The following is a 23055-nucleotide window of genomic DNA, read 5'->3' as shown; positions in this document are numbered from 1 at the left end:
CCAAATAATTATATAACCTTAATTAAGCAATTTCGTCTTAAGGATGTTATTATAACCCTAAATACAGGTTCTAAACAAACCCAGAAGGAAGGGCTTTGTGAAGAAATTACCAAAAAGTTGAGTATTAAAGAATCAATACAAAACAAATAAGCAGGAGAATTAGACCATTAAAAATGTTCAAGAAATAGTTAGCATTGAATGCAAACACACAGACTAAACAAACCCTGGTACTGATCAGAGAACCAAAGGCAATCACACCTAAGTGTCCTCTGGGCATGTGGCAAGGTTGCAAGCAGCACAAGGAGTATAAGATTTATAATGAACCAAGCTGTTTAAAGAGTCTATGTCATGCATGGATATGATTAAATATCCCTATCATTAAGATCACTTTGAAAGCAGTATGAATATCAAATTAAAATTAGGGCCACTAACAACTATAGTAATCTAGGAGAGAAAGCTAAAAGCATAAAATGTGAAAATAAAAATAAATGGGTTTGGGCTGAGCTTGTGGCTCAGTGGTAGAGTGCTTGCCTTGCACGTGTGAGGCCCTGGGTTTGATCCTCAGCACCACATAAAAATAAATAAATAAAATAAAGGTTTTTTTAAAAAAGTTGTCCTTTAAAAATAAATAAATATGTTTGCCTAGGGTCTCACCCACATGCTATTTTTACAAATAAAATTTTACTGGAATATTCATTTACATATTGCCTGTGGCTGCTTTCTGACCACAACAGAATTCAGTAGTATGACTAAAACTGAATAGCCCACAAAATCTAAACTAATTGCTGTCTGGCTTTTTGCAGAAAATGTCCTGATCTTTTGAATAGCTCATTCCCAAGTTTCCCAGGTGAAAGGTGCAGTTCTCTAACAGTGAACAAACAGTTTACAGGAGATACATATGATATTTCTTTTTTAATTTTTTGAGTTACAAGGTCATTGTAATATCCACTTGGAATAATGTGAATGATTCCATAAATGAACTTACTTAACATACATTCTGGCTTAGTTTTAAGTATGCTTTTTCTGTGGAAGCAGTGAGAGACCCCATTGTGTAAAAGGTTTCAGATATGACTTAGGTTTTGTAAACTGTAGCACCTGTGTAAAATTTAGAAGGCAGAGACTGCACTTTTCCTATATTTACTGTTTTTCCTGGCAAGTTTGATCATACATGTGTAAACATTTTTCTCTGTTGTCTCTAAAAGGCTCTAATGCCTGGGTCCTAGCTTCATGAATGTTGGTAAGTAAAACACTGGCACTGACTTTGTTGATCCAGATCATGTCAGAAGCCATATGCTTCTAAAGCTATCAACTGCACTGAACAATAACCAAAACAGCAGGCAGTTTCCTAACATACAAGGATCAATACCATACCAAGTTGCCTAATTTTGCATACTACATAGTTCCTGATTCCCAAGTTTCCCAGGTAAATAAGGCTACTCTGTAACAGCCAATGAAAAGAGTAAGCTCAACTTACAGCCGTTTTCTTGAGCCTTCCCTATGATATCTTATAATAAATCCCTGTTTGTTAAAATTAGCTAGAAGTAGATTCTATTTTGAAGCAAACACTAACAATACACTAACAATCCTGATGCATACATATACAGATAAAGAATTAGAAAAAAAGGCTCTAGGATTCAGATTGAAATTTGAAAGTTATCAGCAAACAGACATATATGAGACCACCAATGAAAAAACATGTGAAGTAAAAAGAAGTCAAACAGATAAAGGAAAGACAAACATCAATGAAGTGGCTGAAGTTGTTAAGAATGAGGAAAAAAATCACAACCAAGGTCAAGAGAAAAAAAAGAAAAAGAAAAAGAAACCAGGGGAAATTTAGGGTTAGAGAAACCAAAAGAAAGGGGGTATCAAGAAGTTGAAATGATCACCAAAGTGAAAAAAAAAAAAATGAGAGGAGCAAAAAGGTAAAAGACTTTGGGGAAATTTGGAGATATAAATGAAGATTTACTGAAGAGTGTATATTAGAAGCCAGAATAATCTAGGGACTACATGAAAAATTAAGAAAAGGAGGCAGTACTAAGAATAGTCTATTCTTCCAAATAGTTTGGTTGTGAAGTAAAGAAACAAGGAAATATCTACATGTTGTTTGTAGCCATACAGAATATTTAAAACTGAAGATTCCTTTTTCCTTTCATGTAGGAAAAACTTGAGTATCTTTGTATGCTGCTAGTAGAACAGAGAAAGCTGAAGATTCAGAAAAGGAAAAGAGCAAAGTACAAAAGCAAGGCAGCCAGGGTGATGGGAAATTAGCCTTTAACAGGAAGGTAAAATATTTAATAGAGATGGACATTTAAGACTGATGTTGACAGAAGTTGAAAAAAACCTCAGTCTCATTGGTCTTGGTTTTCTTAATGAGGAATGAGACAAGATTCTGTTATTACAATAGAAAAGAAGGGATTTAATTAAAGATTCACAGGAAATAAAGATTGTAAACAGTCATTTGTGAAATGAAAGAGAACTGTATACACTAAAAACTAATGAGATCCCAGATATATTTAAAAAACAAAAATTTAATTACATCAATCTTATAATTATTTAATTTTACTTGGCACTGAAAAGGCTAGCATGGAGTAAGAAATAAGGCTAGATGTTCAATGACCCACAAATGGCACTGTGACATGAAAGCTTAGTATAAAGGCAGGGGTAAAAGAATTTGACAGTACCATCAAGAGCAACAGTTCTTTCAAGACCTACTGAATCAGAAACTTTGGGCATTAGGCTCAGCTCTGTTTTTAAAAGGCCTCCCAGAAACTTTGATGCATGCTAAAGTTTTAGAACAGATGAAGTTAGAGGAACAGATAAAATACAAATCTCAGATCAACTTAATATAGAAAAATTGTAGAGACAGAGAAGAGGACAGACATGATTGACAGAGTAGAAAACCAAGTAGTGAAGACAACTGATGTTCTAAATACATGAAAAGACTGGTGTTCTCAATGAATAAAAGAATTATGTTTTATAATAGGAACAGGGAAAAGGAAGAAAAAAAATAAGGAGCCTATGGCCAAAGACTAAGACATTGGATATGTGCAAAAGATGACAGAAAGATTATTAATGGGAAAAAGATGCAAAAGTAGAAGAGAAAGGAAGGGTACCAGATTTCATGTTTGAGCAAGTAAACATCAAAAAGCTGTATAGCCAATGTATAAAAATATTCACAATCACTAACAACATGGAATTATGGGATTTTAAGATAAAGAGAAAACAGTTCCACCTAAATCCTGAATGAATACATGGGAGAGATAAAGGTGTCAGTAGATACAATCAACCACGTAAAGAATAGGACATTAGACAAAGGAAGTATATCCCCAGTCTAAAACCCAAGGAAGGTATAATTTATATAGAATAGAAGATTACAGAAATCAAACCCAGCAGCTATTCATGTTTCATTCAGGGCAGACAATCAGATTAACAAAGTTGTGTTTTAAATCCTTACCTTTTAAGGATCTAAAAAGGTATCTCTCACATGTCATGTAGAAACAAAAATATTACTTTTCAAAATAATATACATATTTTGTCCTCATAGAGAGACAAAACTGATCTCTAGTGTTAGAAGTTATGATAACCCTTACCACTGGGAAAAAGGAAGAAATTAATAATTGTGAGAAACACAGACTCTAAGACAGCAGGAATGTTCTATGTCATGATGTGAGTTTTGATTTCACACATATGTTCACACTGTAGTATTTCTTTCTATAGGTACATTTTTGACTTGTTCATTTTTCAAAATGTACACAATATTCGATTTTACAAGTTTAATCAAGAAAATTAAGCATAAGAATAAGATACCTTAGGAAAAATTTCAAATCCTTTTTTAAAAATTATGAAACAGCAATGGTATAAGGTATGGGGGCTAGAAATTAAAATTTGGATCCAAACCATTTAATTTACTAGCTATATATCTTCAACAAATTATTTAAGCTGTGTTTCATCATCTGTAAGATGGAAATAACAATAATACCAACTATACTGTGGTTGAAAGGATACCTTGAACAAAGCAGACACATTTTACAAATATAACTATTATCTATCATACATAAAATGTACATCATATAAAATGATTTCATATTATATACATAGAAAACTTAGGCCTAATTTAGAATTAAATATATCAAAACATATTAAAAGTTACCTGTATTTATATGTGTCCTACTATCCAGTTTAATTGTAGGCATAGTTCCTCAGTAATAAAGACATTTATTACTCTTTTGGATGCAAAGTCAAAATCTGTCAATATTATGACATATTTCACATAAAAAATAACATTTTCATTACCTGAGTCTCTACACCCTGCTCTAGCAGGCGCTTAGCTTGATTTTCCACTTCAAGTCGAGCTCTTGCAATAAAAAGTAGATCATTTTCTATTACTTCTATTCCAGAAAGATCTATTCCTTGAGAAAGATAATCTATTGGAAAAAAACACATTTAAAATATTTCAATATCAAATATCAAGGCATCAACATATCATGAATAAATTTTTCAAAAATATTATAAATTAACTATTCAAAAATCCATATTTTAAAAAGTAAGAGTTTCCCAAGTTTTTTTTTTTTTTTACTTAATAAACACATTTCACTTTGGAGGCAAATGTCCCAAATAAAAAAGAGTTGGTAAAATGAAAACTTAAATTATGATTACTTCAAGTTCAAGCAAAGTCATTAGATTACATTAAAAAGTTTCAAATTTATTTTAATATAAATAAGTATCTTGGTACTTCCAGAAATTTCTCAAGTTGCAATGCAGATTTAAAAGTTATTCTCCAAGATTAAAACATCTGAAATAAATGTTCAACATTTGGAGAATAAGATTAATGAATTATGTAACAAGATTCATAAATTATGTAAAACTTAGCATTTTTCCAGTTTACATCATCAAGCAAACCTAGTTGTTTAATTTTAGAATTTTCATATTAATGAATGAAAAAAAAATATTGGTGAATTAACTATTTCTATAGGACAAATTCGCACGGTAAGAACTGTAAAAACATTCTTCTAAGACCTTAAACAGCATCTGCATGCTTAGAATTGGGGAAATTTTACTTTCTTCCTTTTTTTTCCTTACTCTTAAACATATTGAAGGTAATTAAAATGCAAGTAACAAAGATCAAAGTTTAATTTGAGTTTGGACACAGTTCTATAACTCATGATTTCTATTTTAACAGGACAAATTATTTCTAAAAAGTAAAATTTACTTAGATGGAAGACTTAATTTTGCCAGTTATTAGAATATCAAATGTATTTTCCTACATATTCTTAATTAGAATTACTGTTTATCTTTGGTCTTATTAAAATATATGTCTAGCAATTACATATTATCATGGTTTAAATTAAGTTGGTCACAACATGGTACATAGGTTAAACGACATTAGAATAGGCAATACAATGTTAACTAAACACATATCAGCACTCAAATATATTCGATATTTGAACACTACATAGGTTTACTTTTACACACAAGGACAAAAGAATACAAAAGTAGCAATACTGTGTTAAACTACAGTTAAATACGATAGTTATTTTTAATCTTATTACAACCACAAGCATTTTTTTAAATGTGTATATCCAAAAGGATAAATGACTTATTTAGTGAAACGTTCAATGAAAATGCCAGCAAACCATTTCAACTTTGATGTGATCATAGACAAGTGATCTTGTCAAAGTCTCTATGAGCTTCAGGTTTTTCTCACCTATAAAATGGCAACAATTTATAATTCATTCCCTTCATACTCTTCAGACTATTATCAGAATCAAAATAAGACAAGCTATATTATATACCAATTTATTACATAAATTTTGAACAGTAATACATAGAATATAAAAAGAAAATCTGATTTTTTCCAATAATTTTTTTCATACTTTTGAGGTAAAATTGGAGTTCAATAAAATGAACATATTTAAAGTATGCAATTTAATCAGTTTTGACATATATATAACCAATACAGTCAATATAAAAAGCATTTCCATTACTTTTTAAATTTGAACTCATGCAGACTGTGTTTCCTGCATGATTTATTACATTAGAAATCAACCACATTAAGATAGATAGAACCATACCCCCCACATGTCAACTATTTCAAAATTAAATAGCACACTTAGAAATATCGCACAGGTCAAGGAAAAAAGCACAAAAAAGTAAATAAAAAGGGCTTTGAACTAAGTGATAATAAAAGCTTAAAATATCAGGACTTCTGGGTTGGAAGAGTACTCAGATGAACATTTATAACTTAAAGGACTTGTATCAGAAAGAAGATGGAATAACAATCAAATTACTTTCAAATTATGTTGCAGGAAGGAAAAAATAAGAGTAAGAGTAGAAATATATGAAACAGAGGAGAAATAATTCAGCTAAAATTTGATAAAAATAAAAAAAACAATCAAGAAAAAAGGAAGGGGCTGGGTATATAGCTCAGCTGGTAGAGTGCTTGCCTTGCATGCATAAGGCGTTGAGTTCTAATCCCCAGGACCACAAAAAAGAAAAAGAAAACAAGTAAGTACACAAAAATGAATATCAATAGAAAGGAAACTATCAAAATAACCTTACAGATGTTAAAAATGTATTAAGGTAATATTATAATTGTTTGCCAACATATGTGATAACTTACATAACATGGTCTATATTAGAGAAGAATCTGTGTGCAGCTGAGAGAAAAGTGTATTCACTCATTAATGGGTGAAATATTCTATATATGTCTGTTAAGTCTAAATTATCATTCGTATGTTTTACTTCTATAGCTTCTTTATTTGCTTTTTGTTTAGATCTCTCCAGTGGTGACTGAGGCATGTTAAAGTTACCCACTATTGATGTGTTGTGCTCTATTTGATTCTTAAAATTGAGAAGGGTTTGTTTGATGTACAAGGATGCCCCATTATTTGGGGCATAAGTATTTATCACTGTTATGTCTTATATATAATTCCCTTAAGCAGTATGAAATGGCCTTCTTTGTCCCTTCTGATTAACTTTGGCTTGAAGTCAACTTTAACTGATATAAAAATAGAAACCCCTGCTTGTTTATGCAATCCATGTGAGTGAAATGTCCTTTCCCATCCTTTCACCTTTGGGCTGTGGATGTCCTTGCCTATGAAGTGAGTCTCTTGGAGACAGCATATGTTGGGTCTTGTTTTTTAATCCAATCTGCCAGTCTGTGTCTTTTGATTGCTGAGTTTAGGTCATTAATATTCAAGGTCATTACTGAGATATGATTTGTATTCCTGGTCATTTTGATTTATTTCTAGTTTTTAATTTGAATTATTTTCTCCTTTGATTTGACTATTCCTTTCATGAAGTTTCTCCCTTTGCTGGTTTTCACTTTTTTTTTTTTCTCATCTTTGTGGAACATTTTGTTGAGAATGTTCTGTAGTGCAGGCTATCTAGTTGCAAATTTTTTTAACTTTTGTTTATCATGGAAGGTTTTTATCGCATTTTCAAATCTGAAGCTTAAAATTTTGCTAGATATAGGATTCTTGGTTGGCATGCATTTTCTTTGAGAGCTTGATATATGTTATTCCAGGATCTCCTACCTTTGAGGGTCTGGGTTGAGAAATCAGCTGAGATTCAAACTGGTTTTCCCCTATACATAATCTGATTTGTTTTTTCTCTCCCAATCTTTAAAATTCTATCTTTATTCTTTATGTCAGATATTTTCATTATAATGTGCCTTGGTGTGGGTCTGTTATAAATTTTGTACATCTAGGGACCTGTAAGCCTGCTGTATTTTATTCCATTTCATTCTTTATTTGGGGAATTTTCTGATACTATTTAATTGAAAAGATTGTTCATTCCTTTGGTTTCTATCTCTGTGCCTTCATATATCCCAATAAATCTTAAATTTGGTCTTTTCATGCCATCCCACAGTTCCTAGAAGTTCTGTTTATGGTATCTTAACATCTTCTCTCCATGGTCAACTCTACTTTCAAGATTATATATTTTGTCTTCATTGCCTGATATTCTGTCTTCCAAGTGGTCTAGAAACAGGTAGGAGAAAAATATATATATAAAATAAATTTTTAAAAATTAAAAATAAAGAATACAAAACAAAACTGATGTATCCTAGTTCACAAAAAAACTAATCCATGAAAAATAACTGGCTTCAAAAATGCTAAAAATGAGGGGGGGAAATATGAATATGTATAAATGCCATGAACCATTAAGGTCACAATTAAACAACAAAAAAAGAGTTGTTAAAAACCTTGATGAATAAACTTAAAGAATTCTTTCTGTTGGGGTTCAAAAGATTCTCAGTTTCTCTTCTTAGCAGTTTTAGGTGTGGTCCTTTGGAGTTTGATTCTCCAGACTCTAAATTGCTAGAGTGAGAGGGTTAATCCCATAGATGGATTTCCTGGGGGCAGAGTTTAGGCTTAGGTGGGCTCAGGGCTCTTGCTGAATATCAACTGCTCTGGAGATTTTACATCAGTACACCTCTAGGACACAGTACTTGCTGGTCCATGCCAGAAGACTGTACCCCAAGGATCTCCTCTGGGTTCCAATCATTGGTGGGGGACCCAATTCTTAGTCTTCCGAGTCACCATTGGACCCTACATTTCCTGGTCTTTGATTCAGTCTCGAAACAATCTTTCCTGCAACTGCCCTTCCAAGTTCCCGGCCAGATGTGTCTCTTCCATCATGCTCTGCAAGCACTGGACTGAAGAGAGTAGGGGAGAGCCAGGTGGCTTTCCATGACCAGATGGCCCCTGTGTAAACCTCACTGGACTGAAGGAGGTAGGGGTGAGCGGGGTGGCTTTCTATGACCAGATGGCCACTGTGTAAACCTCTTTACATGCTTGATTTTCTCCCGGTCAATTAAACACACTCTATGTTATGCAGTGTGTATTCACTTCACCTAAATTTCAGGCCAAACTCGGGTTTGCCAGTAATCAGCCCCCTCAGCTGTGCAGCACCTGCAAAATGGTTTTTTCCTTTGACTTCTGCAGGCAGCCTAGATAAATGGTGGCTTCTTTCACATGCATGCATATCCTGCAACAGGTCTTCTTTCAGGTTTGCCAGGCAATGTCCATGATCTCTAAATGCTCCTTACCCAAACATGCCTTAGGCTTCTCCAAAAAGCAGATTCCTTTAATTCCCTTATCCTTTCACTATGTTCACAGATGGACCATTCTGGGTTGTGCTTCTGTTCTGGCTCTGGCAGTGGCTGTGCTGCTGGGGATTTCTTCCGGATTTTATAATATCCAACCTCCTGAGTCCCTGATCTGCATTGAATGTCCAGTTTTAAATTCCAGTGAAATCCCTCTGTTTTTTTTTTTTGTTGTTCTTGTTCAGCCACCTTGCTAAGAAGCTGGCTGGCTGCTTTTTTTGGTTTTACTCCACAGAGCAGCCAGGAAAGCAACCTCCTCTATTCTTCCATCTTGAAAACCCCTGATTTTTTTTCAGTTTAAATTTTATTTTTCAGACAATTTTGAAAGAGAATTTTATATTCAAAGGACAGATATTCTTCCTATATCTTCAAATTTGCTCGTTGAAAGTATAAAATATAGGAACAGGCCCAGCAACCTGCGCAGGGGCAGAGCAGCCCCAGCGCCTGCAAGGTAGGGGGACCTGCGACTCACCAGCAGAACAGGCCCAGCAACCCACACAGGGGAAAAGCCGCCCCAGCACCTGTTAGGTAGGTGGACCTGCGACTCACCAGCAGAACAGGCCCAGCAACCCCCAGGGGCAGAGCCGCCCCAGTGCCTGCTAGGTAGGCGGACCTGCGGCTCACCAGGAGAATGGGCCCAGAAACCCGCACAGGGGAAGAGCCAGCAGGGGCAGAGCAGCCCCAGCGCCTGCAAGGTAGACGGACCTGCGACCCACCAGCAGAACAGGCCCAGGGGCCCAACGACATGCATCGCCCTGGTTGGGGGAGGGGCAGAGCCGCCGCCCTTGCCTGCTAGGGAGGCAGACCTGCGACCACCAACAGAACAGGCGCAGCAGCCTGCGGTGGGGAAGAGCCTCCCCAGCGCCTGCAAGGTAGGCGGACCTGCGACCCACCGGCAGAACAGGCCCAGAAAACCCACGGAGGGGCAGAGCCACCCCCCGCGCCTGCAAGGTAGACAGAACTGCAACCAACAGACAGATCAGGCCCAGCGGCCCATGGAGGGGCAGAACTGCCGCCTGCACCTGCAAGGTATGCAGACCTGCTACCTACCGCCAGAACAGGCCAAGCAGCCTGCAAGCGTGGTAGGCACATTGTCCCAGTTGGAGGAGGGGCAGAGCCACCGCCCATGCCTTTGAGGGAGATTTTGCAACTATACAAGAGCAATATAAATATATAGGGGGAAAAGTCAATAACACAACAGTTTCACCAAGCAGAAAGAAACGCGAGCAGTATGAAAAGACAAGGAAAGAAAGGACCACAAGCAATGCAGGTCAACTCAATGTTAGAAGAGGTAATATCTGCAGAAGATGGAATGTCAGATAAAGAATTCAGGATATACATGCTTCAGATGATCTGGAGTCTCAAGGAAGACATTAGACAGCAAAATCAGACAATGAAAGATCACTTGACAATGAATTACATAAACAAATCTAAGAAGCAAAAGATCAACTATACAGGGAGATAGAGGTTATAAAAAACAAACAAACAGAAATCCTAGAAATGCAAGAAGCAATAAACCAACTTAAAAACTCAAATGAGAATACTACCAGCAGAGTAGAACACTTAGAAGATAGAACATCAGACAATGAAGACAAACTATTTCAACTTGAAAAGAACATAGACAGCTCAGCAAGAGTACTAAGAAACCATGAGCAGAACATCCAACAAATATGGGATAACATAAAGAGACCAAACCTAAGAGTCATTGGGATACAGGAAGGTATAGAGGTCTAAACCAAAGGAATGAGCAATCTATGCAATGAAATAATTAGAGAAAACTTCCCAGACTTGAAGAATGAGACAGAATCCCAAATCCTACAAGCCTACAGGATGCCGAATGTGCAAAATCATAAGAGATCCACACCTAGACACATTATAATGAAGATTCCCAACATACAGAAAAAGGAGAGAATTTTAAAAGCTACCAGAGAAAGGAAGCAGATTACATTTAGGGGTAAACCAATCAGGATAACAGCTGATCTTTCAACACAGACTCTGAAAGCTAGAAGATCCTGGAATAACATATTTCAAATACTGAAAGAAAATGGGTTCCAACCAAGAATTGTGTATCCAGCGAAATTAAGCTTCAGGGTGGAAGATGAAATTAAAACCTTCCAGGATAAACAAAAGTTAAAAGAATTTTCAGCTAGAAAACCATCTCTTCAAAACATCCTCGGCAAAACATTACAAGAAGAGGAAAAGGAAAATAACAATGAAAACCAAAAGTGGGAGGTAGGACAATAAAGGGGGGAAAATAATCAAAGACGAAAAACCATGTTAAGTAACATAAATAAACAAATACAGCTGGAAGAACAACCCATATCTCAATAATAACTCTAAATGTTAATGGCGTAAACTCACCAATTAAGAGACACAGGCTAGTAGAATGGATCACAAAACAAGACCCAACAATATGCTGCCTACAGGAGACGCATTTGATAGGAAAAGACATACATAGACTGAAGGTGAAAGGTTGGGAAAAATCATATCACTCATATGGACTTCAGAAACAAGCAGGAGTGTCCATACTCATATCCAATAAAATAGATTTCAAGCCAAAGTTAATCAAAAGGGATAAAGAGGGACACTACATACTGCTCAAGGGAACCATACACCAACATGACATAACAATCATAAATATATATGCCCCAAACAATGGTGCAGCTATGTTCATCAAACAAACTCTTCTCAAGTTCAAGAGTCTAATAGATCACCATACAATAATCATGGGAGACTTCAACACACCTCTCTCATCACTGGACAGATCTTCCAACCAAAGTTGAATGAGGAAACTATAGAACTCAATAACACAATTAATAACCTAGACTTAATTGACATATATAGAATATACCACCCAACATCAAGCAGTTACACTTTTTTCTCAGCAGCACATGGATCCTTCTCAAAAATAGATCATATATTATGTCACAGGGCAACTCTTAGCCAGTACAAAGGAGTAGAGATAATACCATGCATCTTATCTGATTATAATGGAATGAAACTAAAAATCAATGATAAAAGAAGGAAGGAAAAATCATGCATCACTTGGAGAATGAACAATAGGTTACTGAATGATCAATGGGTTATAGAAGACATCAAGGAAGAAATTAAATTCTTAGAGATAAATGAAAACACAGACACAACATACTGGAATCTATGGGAAACATTGAAAGCAGTTCTAAGAGGGAAATTCATTGCTTGGAGTTCATTCCTTAAAAAAAGAAAAAAACAACAAATAAATGTTCTCATACTTCATATCAAAATCCTAGAAAAAGAAGAGCAAAACAACAGCAAAAGAAGTAGAAGGCAAGAAATAATTAAAATCAGAGCTGAAATTAATGAAATCGAAACAAAAGAAACAATTGAAAAAATTGACAAAACTAAAAGTTGGTTCTTTGAAAAAATAAATAAAATCGACAGACCCTTAGCCACGCTAATGAAGAGAAGAAGAGAGAGAACTCAAATTACTAGCATAAGGGATGAAAAAGGCAATATCACAACAGACACTTCAGAAATACAAAACATAATTAGAAATTATTTTAAATCCTTATACTCCAATAAAATAGAAGATAGTGAAGGCATCGATAAATTTCTTAAGTCATATGATCTGCCCAGATTGAGTCAGGAGGATATAGACAACCTAAACAGACCAATAGCAATTGAGGAAATAGAAGAAACCATCAAAAGACTACCAACTAAGAAAAGCCCAGAACCGGATGGGTATACAGCAGAGTTTTAGAAAACCTTTAAAGAGGAACTAATACCAATACTTTTCAAGCTGTTTCAGGAAATAGAAAAAGAGGGAGAACTTCCAAATTCATTCTACGAGGCCAACATCACCCTGATTCCTAAACCAGACAAAGACACTTCAAAGAAAGAAAACTACAGACCAATATCTCTAATGGACCTAGATGCAAAAATCTTTAATAAAATTCTGGCGATTCGGATTCAAAAACATATCAAAAAAATTGTGCACCATGATCAAGTAGGATTCATCCCTGGGATGCAAGGCTGGTTCAATATACAGAAATCAATAAATGTTATTCACCACATCAATAGACTTAAAGATAAGAACCATATGATCATCTCCATAGATGCAGAAAAACTCAAAAAATTAAACAATAAGATAACAAATAACCCAATCAACAAATGGGCCAAGGACCTGAACAGACGCTTCTCAGAGGAGGACATACAATCAATCAACAAGTACATGAAAAAATGCTCACCATCTCTAGCAGTCAGAGAAATGCAAATCAAAACCACCCTAAGATACCATCTCATTCCAGTAAGATTGGCAGCCATTATGAAGTCAAACAACAACAAGTGCTGGCGAGGATGTGGGGAAAAGGTTACACTTGTACATTGCTGGTGGGACTGCAAATTGGTGCAGCCAATTTGGAAAGCAGTATGGAGATTTCTTGCAAAGCTGGGAATGGAACCACCATTTGACCCAGCTATTCCCCTTCTCGGTCTATTCCCTAAAGACCTAAAAAGAGCATGCTACAGGGACACTGCTACATCGATGTTCATAGCAGCACAATTCACAATAGCAAGACTGTGGAACCAACCTAGATGCCCTTCAATAGACGAATGGATAAAAAAAAGTGGCATTTATACACAATGGAGTATTACTCTGCATTAAAAAATGACAAAATCATAGAATTTGGAGGGAAATGGATGGCATTAGAGCAGATCATGCTAAGTGAAGCTAGCCAATCCCTAAAAAACAAATGCCAAATGTTTTCTTTGATATAAGGAAAGTAACTAAGAACAGAGTTGGGAGGAAGAGCATGAGAAGAAGATTAACATTAAACAGGGGTGAGAGGTGGGAGGGAAAAGGAAAGAGAAGGGAAATTGCATGGAAATGGAAGGAGACCCTCATGGTTATACAAAATTACATACAAGAGGAAGTGAGGGGAAAGGGGGAAAAAAAACAAGGGGGAGAAATGAATTACAGTAGATAGGGTAGAGAGAGAAGATGGGAGGGGAGGGGATGGGGGATAGTAGAGGATAGGAAAGGCAGCAGAATACAACAGACACTAGTATAACAATATGTAAAACAGTGGATGTGTAACCGATGTGATGCTGCAATCTGTATACGGGGTAAAAATGGGGGTTCATAACCCACTTGAATCAAAGTGTGAAATATGATTTGTTCCAGAACTATGTAATGTTTTGAACAACCAACAATAAAAATTTTTTTAAAAAAAAGAATTAAAGGCATAAACATTGTATCAAAGAAATACTCATAAGTTTCTTGATACAAATTATTAAAACACTTTTCAAAAAGAATATCCCATTTCATACATTTTTTTCTTGATCATCCATGGGAGTCATCTAACCACAGGAAGCACTGCTTATTACTATAAGATTTCAATATATTATAGGATGATATAAGATATATGTTCTTACTGATGGTCTAATATGAATTTTTAAGTGATGACACTCCTTTCAAGAAAATCTACATATTTTTTCCTTCCTCATCTTTCTCTTACATCATCTTTCATTAATTATATTAGTTATATTTATGTTTTTCTAATCATATTTGCTATGAGCATTTTTACAGTCTGTTCAATATTTACTCTTTAGTTATATTTATATATTATTTCTTCAGGTCATTCTTGGAACATAATGCTGAAACTAACTTTAAAAAGTTGCACATTTGAGGGCTGGGATTATGGCTCAGTGGTAGAGTTTATGCCTAGCATATGTGAGATACTAGGTTTGATCCCTAGCATCACATTAAAACAAAACAAACAAACAAACAAAAAAAACTAAATAAACAAAATGAAGGTATGGTATCCATCTACAACTAAAATTTTTTTTTAAAGTTCCATATTTGATTTTTTCATATACCTGTGTCCCAATTCAGGAATTTAGACTAAGACCTGTCAGTACAAAAACAAGTATCAACAATGTTTAAAGGGGCTAGGGATGTGGCTCAAGCAGTAGAGCGCTCGCCTGGCGTGCGTGCGGCCCGGGTTCGATCCTCAGCACCACATACCAACAAAGATGTTGTGTCCGCCGAAAACTAAAAAATAAATATTAAAAAAATTCTCTCTCTCTCTCTCTCCTCTCTCACTCTCTCTTTAAAAAAAAAAAACAACAATGTTTAAAAAAAATTGTGCTTTACAAAGGGTTACCTAAAAGACTGATAAATATAACATGGAAACCCGCCATTTAGAACCCTTCAACAAAAATTTTATCTTTGAATTTACAATACATTGTATTATAACAATTGGGGCTTATTGCGAACACACTTTAAGCTATTCTGGACATCAGTCTTCTTTGCTACCATCTTAGACATTACATAAAGGACACATTTACTAGAAAATACTGAGCTACACTATCAAAATTATTATACACACTAATGAAATTCCTATTAAAATCCCAATGACATTATTCATAGAATTAGAAAAAGCAATTATGAAATCCACTGGAAAAACCAAGAGACCCAGAATAGCCAAAGCAATCCTTAGCAAAAAGAGCAAAGCAAGAGGCATCACAATACCAGACCATAAACTATACTACTGAGCAACAGTAACAAAAACAACAAAAACGGCATGGTATTGGTATCAAAAAAGATATGTAGATCAATGGTACAGAACAGAAGACACAGATATAAACCTACATAAATACTGATATACTAGACAAAGGCACCAAATACATACACTGAAGAAAAGCCTATTAAACAAACATTGTTTAATAGGCCTAAACAAATGGTGGTGGGAAAACTGGAAATCCATATGAAGCAAAATGAAATTAAACCTCTCTCACTCTGCACAAAAATCAACTCAAAGTGGATCAAAGACGGAGGCACTAGAACAGAGACCTTATGCCTAACAGAAGAAAATATAGACCTGAATCTTTATAATGTCAGCTTAAGGACCTAACTTTCTTAACAAGACTCCTAAATTCCAAGAAGTAAAATCAAGAATCAATAAATGGGATGAATTCAAACTAAAAAGCTTCTTCTCAAAAAAAAAAAAAAATCAATAACATGAAGAAAGAGCCTACAGAATGGGGAAAAATGTTTACAACATGCATCTCAGGTTCAGCACTAATCTCCAAGATATATAAAGAACTCAAAAAACTCAACACCAACTAATAATAATAATAACCCAATCAATTGCTAGGAGCCACAGCAAAAGTATTATGATACATGGCACTTTTGGTTTAGGTGACTGCCAGCTAGCCATTGAGATGATATGATTATGTTAAGCTTTACATTTCATATGGAAATTGGACTCCTGCTGTTCACCTAGGCCTGTTATGGAACTCATGTTACTCATGTTACTCATGTAATGGGAGAGTTCCCATTGGTTGGGGAAGGATAGTAGGAGGGAACTTCCGGGGGAGGTCCAGGCGCCCGGTTCCGGTGACACACGTGGGTCGACCGCTTGCTAGCAGGGCACACGGGACGCTGGCGGCTTTTTTAAATAAAGCTTTGTTTCCCGCTTGAGCGGCTTGTGTTTTTGTGCCCAGCCGGGTTGTGGCGGTTCGTGCTTCTGTGCGCAGCTGGGTTGCGGCAATCAATAAATGAGCTAAGGAAATGAATAGATACTTCACAGAAGAAGAAATACAATCAATCAATAAACATGAAAAATGTTCATCATCTCTAGCAATTAGAGAAATGCAAATCAAAAGTACTGTAAGATTTTATCTCACTCCAGTCAGAATTATCAAGAATATAAGCAATAATGAGTGTTGGCAAGGATATGGGGGGAAAGGTACACTCATACATTGCTGGTAGGAATGCAAATTGGTACAACTACTATGGAAAGCAGTACAGATATTCCTCAGAAAACTTGGAATGGATCCACCATTTGACTCAGCTATCTTACTCCTCAGTTTATACCCAAAGGACTTAAAACTAAAACCATCATACTATAGTGATGTAGCCATATCAAGGTTTATAGCAGCTCAATTCACAATAGCTAAGCTATAGAACCAACTTATGCCCTTCAACAGATGAATGGATAAAGAAAATGTGGTACACATACACAATGGAGTATTATTCATCCTTAAAAAAGAATGAAGTTATGACATTTGCAGCTAAATGGATGGAACTAGAGAATATTATGCTAAGTAAAATAAGCCAAAACCCAAAAAAAGCAAAGGCCAAATGTTTCCTCTGATAAGCAGATGCTGATCCATAATGCAGGGAGTCAGGGAGAGGAAAGAATGAAGGAAGTTGGATTGTGCAGAGGGGAGTGAGAGAAGGAGTGGAGCTGTGGGGATAGAAAGAACAGTAGAATGAGACAGACATTATTCCCCTATATACATGTATAATTACAATACTGGTGTGACTCTGTACCATATACAGCCAGAGGAATGAGAAGTTTTGCTCCATTTGTGTACAAAGTCCTCAGCACCACAATACAAAAACAAAGATGTTGTGTCCACTGAAAACTAAAATAAATATTGAAAAAATTCTCTCTCTCTCTCTCTCTCTCTCTCTCTCTCTCTCTCTTTAAAAAAGTGCATTCTAGTGTCATGTATAACTAATTAAAACAAATTTTAAAAATTTTATACAGAAGAAGATACTGGGCTAAATAACAACTTTAAAATAGGACAAAACAAGCAACTATAAAATAACACCAAGCAACATGTAAAAAACTGTAAAAAACTGACATAACTAATGTGTCCAATCAAAAATAAAATCTGAGCTTTCACTTACCCAAACAACAACAACAAAAATTAAAATATTCCAGAAGCCAAGGAGTTCTACCTAAAGTTACTCCAATATTTTTTATTTTATTTTAATATTTTTTAGTTGTAGTTGGACACAATATCTTTATTTATTTTTATAAAGATATTTATTCCAACAACAACAATTATATACACATTGATTTTTATTTCTTATTATGGGTGTAAATAGTGTCTTATTTTTTATATTTGGTTTCTTTTAAATATATTGAAGTGCATATTTTGACTCTTATGAGAAAACATACCTGCAATGATTTTTTTTTTCATGGTATTGGGAATTGAACGCAGTGCCTTGTGCATGCTAGGTAAGCACTTTATTACTATGTCACATTTCCTGTCCCAGAGAAAAATATTTTAAAGAAAAAAATCTTATATATAATTGCAGAATAATTCTAGTAATATGCAATGTAATGGAAAACATAATGAAATTATAAAGCTAAGTTTTTAAAGTCTTGTGATATTTGCACAAAAGAATATATAATTACTTACACAGAACACAGAACATAAAAGCACGAACTTAAAATGTGGAAGATTTTAATTCGATAACCTAAACCTAATAAGACAAATAGAAAAATGTTGACAAATAAAAGCTCTGAAGATGTTAAACCAATCATATAAAAATTTAAAAAGCAAAATAGAATACTTATTCCAACTAAGAGAGAAAAATAACTTTACCCTTTCATAAGAATGACTGGATTACAAGAAATATTTGACAAATTTCTGACTTTTACCAATAAGAAATAGTAATAACGTTGTTAGGACAAAAGGCTCAAAGATAATCTCTCCAGACAGGATCTCATGCTCATAAAGCAAAGTTTATTGACAGGGAAGGCCTGCCAGGCTACCCAGTTGAGTGGTGCAGCAGCCAGATAATGGAATAGAGGTTCATGTATCTTTTAGCAAGGTGGAAATGGTCTTGGATGCAGCAAGGTAGAATTGACCTTGAGTGCAGGTCAACCACACAATAACAACAGATTTTTATATTTAGGAACTGGGGGTGGGGCGGGGGGGGTATGGGAACAGGGTACCTTAAGTTTTTCTTGGCAGTTTATAAGTTTCGGTTTTGGTTTAAGATGGAATTCCAAAATTAGGACGGAGTTACTAATGTCTAGGATAACCCATTAAACATCCTAAGGGAAAAAAGAATGGAGGGAATATTTGCATAAATGAAACAGGTAAATTATTATCAAAACCATATAAATAATTTATTGTTTCCAGTGGGTAAATAACCAAAAAATAATAAGTTCATATAAAAATTAATATGTTAATGTGCAAAAACCTATTAAACTTTTTTATAATCTTTGAAGCTTATCTTTATGTAAGACTGAATAGTAGATATTCACTGAAGCACCATTAAAATCTTTAAAACACCTTTAACTTTTTTTTGTTGTTTTCATGAATCCAGGGCCTTGTATATACTAGGCAAGCACTCTACACTGAGCTACATTCCCAACACCAAAAATATCTTACTTAAAAGTTAATTCTTACTAAATTTTACAAAAAAACAGGTATCTTTTTTCAGAAGCAGAGTATCATCAAAACAATGTTGAACTAGTAATGAAAATACCTATACTTTAATTCCACTCAATTGTACAATCTGAGAAAAATCACTGAGCCTCCAAAGGAAGCATTAAAATACCTATGTTCAAACCAAGAACAGTTGTATAGATAAATGAGGTAATATGCATGAAATATGTTTTCTAAACCACACACATACACACACAAATCCATTACATATAAGTAAGCTATTAGCTTCATAATGAGGTATTCCTTGCTAACCCCTGTCCTTTTGATGGGGGTAAGGAGAAAAAAGATCCTGAAGAACAGATAAACATAGGTTAAATTTTTGTACATTAATTGTTATTACCACCTAAATTATGCACAGAATAGCCTTAGGCCTAAGTAAACTCCCTTGACTGAGTCTTTATATTTCAAGTCCTAAGCACTTTCTAGGGGGCATATTTGCTCTTCTGTATTCTTTCAAAGCTTCAGGGAAATTTAGCATCAAAAGTCTTACTTCTTTTTTTCTCTCTGACTTACTACAGGGCAAAGGAACAAATCTTAGCATTAAAAGTAGGGAGGAGGAGGTTTCCTTTCCTAAGTCTTATTCTGTGTCTGTTCCAGGTTAAAAAAAGAAAAAAAAAATGGCCAGGGCCAACAGACAGTGTACTGTCCATCTGTTCCTCTGGGCAGAATTTTCTTTTTCTCCTGATTTTCTAACTATGATAATATTCATATGACATTACAATTTTAGAAGATGAATTTATACAAAACCTTCTTTTTTTCTCCACAGGAAGGTATCTTGGGTGCTTAATTTAGAGCTACCTTCCAATTTACACCTAGCCACAAATTCCTAAAAGTCAGATGCCCTAGATAAAATCAGCAAAAACAAAACAAATGAACAATATCATAAACCAAAGGCATCTGAAAACCACAGAACACTTAACAAAGACAGAATACAATTTCTGCTCAACTACACATGGAACATTAACCAGGATAGATCACCATGACCTGAGTTACAAAACAAACTTTTTATATTTAAAAGAACTATAATCATACAAAGTATGTTCTTTGATCATAATAGATCAAACCAAGGAATTTTCCATCAAACTTTGAAAATTAACCAACATATTTCTAAATAATAAATGGCTCACAAAGGATCTCAGAAAAAAATTTAAATACTGAACTGCAAGAAAATTAAAATAAAACATCAGAATCTTTGGGATACCCCGGTTATAGTGGCACACGCCTATAATCCCAACAATGCAGGAGGCTGAGGTAGGATAATTTCAAGCTCAAGACCAGCTTTAGCAATTTAGCAAGACCCTAAGAACTTATTAAGACTCTGTCTCAAAATTAAACAAACGAACAAAAGGCTGGGGATGTGACTTAGTGGTTAAGCAATCTTGGGTTCAATTCCCTGTATTAAAAAAAAAAAAAAAAAGTCTTTGGATGCAACTAAAGAAACAACTAGAGAATGTAATAAATCTTTTTCTTAAAAAATGTATTATTATAAAAAAGGTCACAAATCAATAATGCAAGCACCTAATCAATAAATAAGCACCAAATCAATAATGCAAGTAACAAGAAACTAGAAAAATCTAGTACATGCTTATAATCCCAGTGGCTGAAGCAGGAGGATCACAAGTTCAAGGAGACAGCCTCAGATATTTAGCAAGGCCCTACACAACTTACTGAGACTGTCTTAAAATAAAAATATATATATATATATATATAAATGACTGTGGGTACAGCTCAGTGGTAAAGTGCACCTCTGGGTCCAATCCCCAGTGTCTCCTCTCCCCAAACAAGCAAATAAAAAACAAAAGGAAACTAAAAAAATCTAAGTAAAATAAACCCAAATCAATTGGAAGAGAATTAATAAATACAAGAAACTGAAAACAGAAAAAGGGAAAAACTGAAAGTTGATTCTTTGAGAGCATCAATAAAATTCCAAAATTCTTAGAGTAAAAGCAACAAAGCAAAAAAGATGAAAACAAAATTGCTAATATCAGGAAATAAAAAGAGATTATCATTGTAGATTTCATGGGCACTAAAAAGATAATGGAATAGAATTCATACCGGAATAACAGAAGAAACTATCAGAATTCATACAAGTAAACTGAATAGATCTGAACTATGAAAGAAAATAAACTTGTAATTTAAAACATTCTGAGTAAGAAATCTACAGGCCTAGATATTTTCACTATCAGGGAAAAAGAAACAAATTCCATACAATCAAGGAAGCAGTAACTTCTTAAAGTAGAGAAGAAAAGAAAAAAGAAAAAGAAAGAAAGACTGCCAAAAAACATGAATATTCCTCTAGACCTAGACATGAAATTTTTCAAAATACTAAAGTGATTGCACTAGTAGGAAAGCCCAACAAAGATTAAAAAACAAAACAAAAACCTGGAGAAAATATACCTTCTGAGCACAGATACAAAATCATTAATAAAATGAAAGGCAAATGGAATCTTTCAACATATGAAAATAATAATATGCCATGACCATGGGGGTTTCTACTTGGAATGCAGTGGAAAATAAACATTGATAATTTAAACATGTTTACTATGGGCTCTTAAACAACAAATAAAAACACAGACTTTACAACTAACAAGCCAACAAATGAGAAAAAAAAAACACAATCATAAAAAATACTCAATACAAAGGAATACAGAAAAAGAGAAAAAGAAAAACAATAAACACATGATACAAATAGAAAAACTCCAGAAAATGTAAGCTAGAATGTAGGTCAGTAATTCCCTGGGGATGGCAGGAGATTTGGGAAATAGGCAGCAGGGAGATCTCACATAGAAACTTATAGGAATAATTAATGTTTATCTTGATTTTGCTGATGGTTTGTTTTTCAGGCATATAAATACGCCAAAATTTATCAAGTGTACACCTTAGCCGGACACAGTGGCTCTACCTATAATCTCAATGGTTCGGAAGACTGAAGAAGAAGGATTGCAAGCTGCCTCAGCAATGGCAGGGCATGAAGCAACTCAATGAGACCCTGCCTCTAAATAAAATACAAAAAAGGGGGATATGGCTCAGTGGTTGAGTACCCCTAAGTTCAAACTCCACCATTCCCCCACAAAAAAGAAACACTTTAAGTGAGGTTACTATATATCAGTTACACTCGGTAAAACTGTGAGGAGGAGGAGGAGGAGGAGGAGGAGGGGGGGGAGGGGAAGGGGGAGGAGGAGGAGGAGGGGGGGGAGGGGAAGGGGGAGGAGGAGGAGAAAATCTACAACAGAAATACATCAAAAAGAATTTCAGGGTTTATTCAAAAACAAGAAAAAATCATTTTCCCTCTTCACTATAATTATGAAAGACATCAAGAATGATCTGTATGACTTCGATTTCCTCTTTCAAACAGCCATTTAAATATGCTTATCTGCTAGGTACCATCCAAACACCATCCAAACACCAATCCTATACTTACATCAGACTTGGTCAACAAACTAGAAAAGAGAATTCTAAGCCAGGTAGTTCTTTATCCAAAAAGTCAAGACAAGAAACGTATACATTAAAAAGATTTCTTCACTAAGAGCTAAAAATAATGATTTCCGTCTTCTTTTATTCCTTCCTCCACCACTTCCTCTCTCCTTTTTTCTATTCATTCTCTCATTCAGATAAGGTCTCACTGTATAGCCCAGGCTAACATCAAATTCCTTGCCTCAAGCAATTCTCCCAAGTGGATGGTACTACAGGCATCTGACAGACTTAATTCTTAA

The 23055-nt window shown here is 34.8% G+C and overlaps 1 protein-coding gene across 2 annotated transcripts in view; it reads right to left on the bottom strand.

Annotated features, from left to right (window-relative positions):
* The window catches only part of Cog5 (component of oligomeric golgi complex 5), a 342572-nt gene that overhangs the window by 200546 nt on the left and 118971 nt on the right, over nt 1-23055 (bottom strand). For both annotated transcript variants that reach the window (XM_026395775.2, XM_026395774.2), the window contains exon 7: nt 4294-4424. In XM_026395775.2, coding sequence (XP_026251560.1) covers nt 4294-4424 — 131 coding nt within the window. The remainder of the gene's footprint in view (nt 1-4293; nt 4425-23055) is intronic.

Source organism: Urocitellus parryii, chromosome 3 (genome assembly GCF_045843805.1).
Source record: "Urocitellus parryii isolate mUroPar1 chromosome 3, mUroPar1.hap1, whole genome shotgun sequence".
In the NCBI taxonomy this organism is placed as follows: Eukaryota; Metazoa; Chordata; class Mammalia; order Rodentia; family Sciuridae; genus Urocitellus; species Urocitellus parryii.
This window is presented reverse-complemented; position numbering and strand designations above follow the sequence as displayed.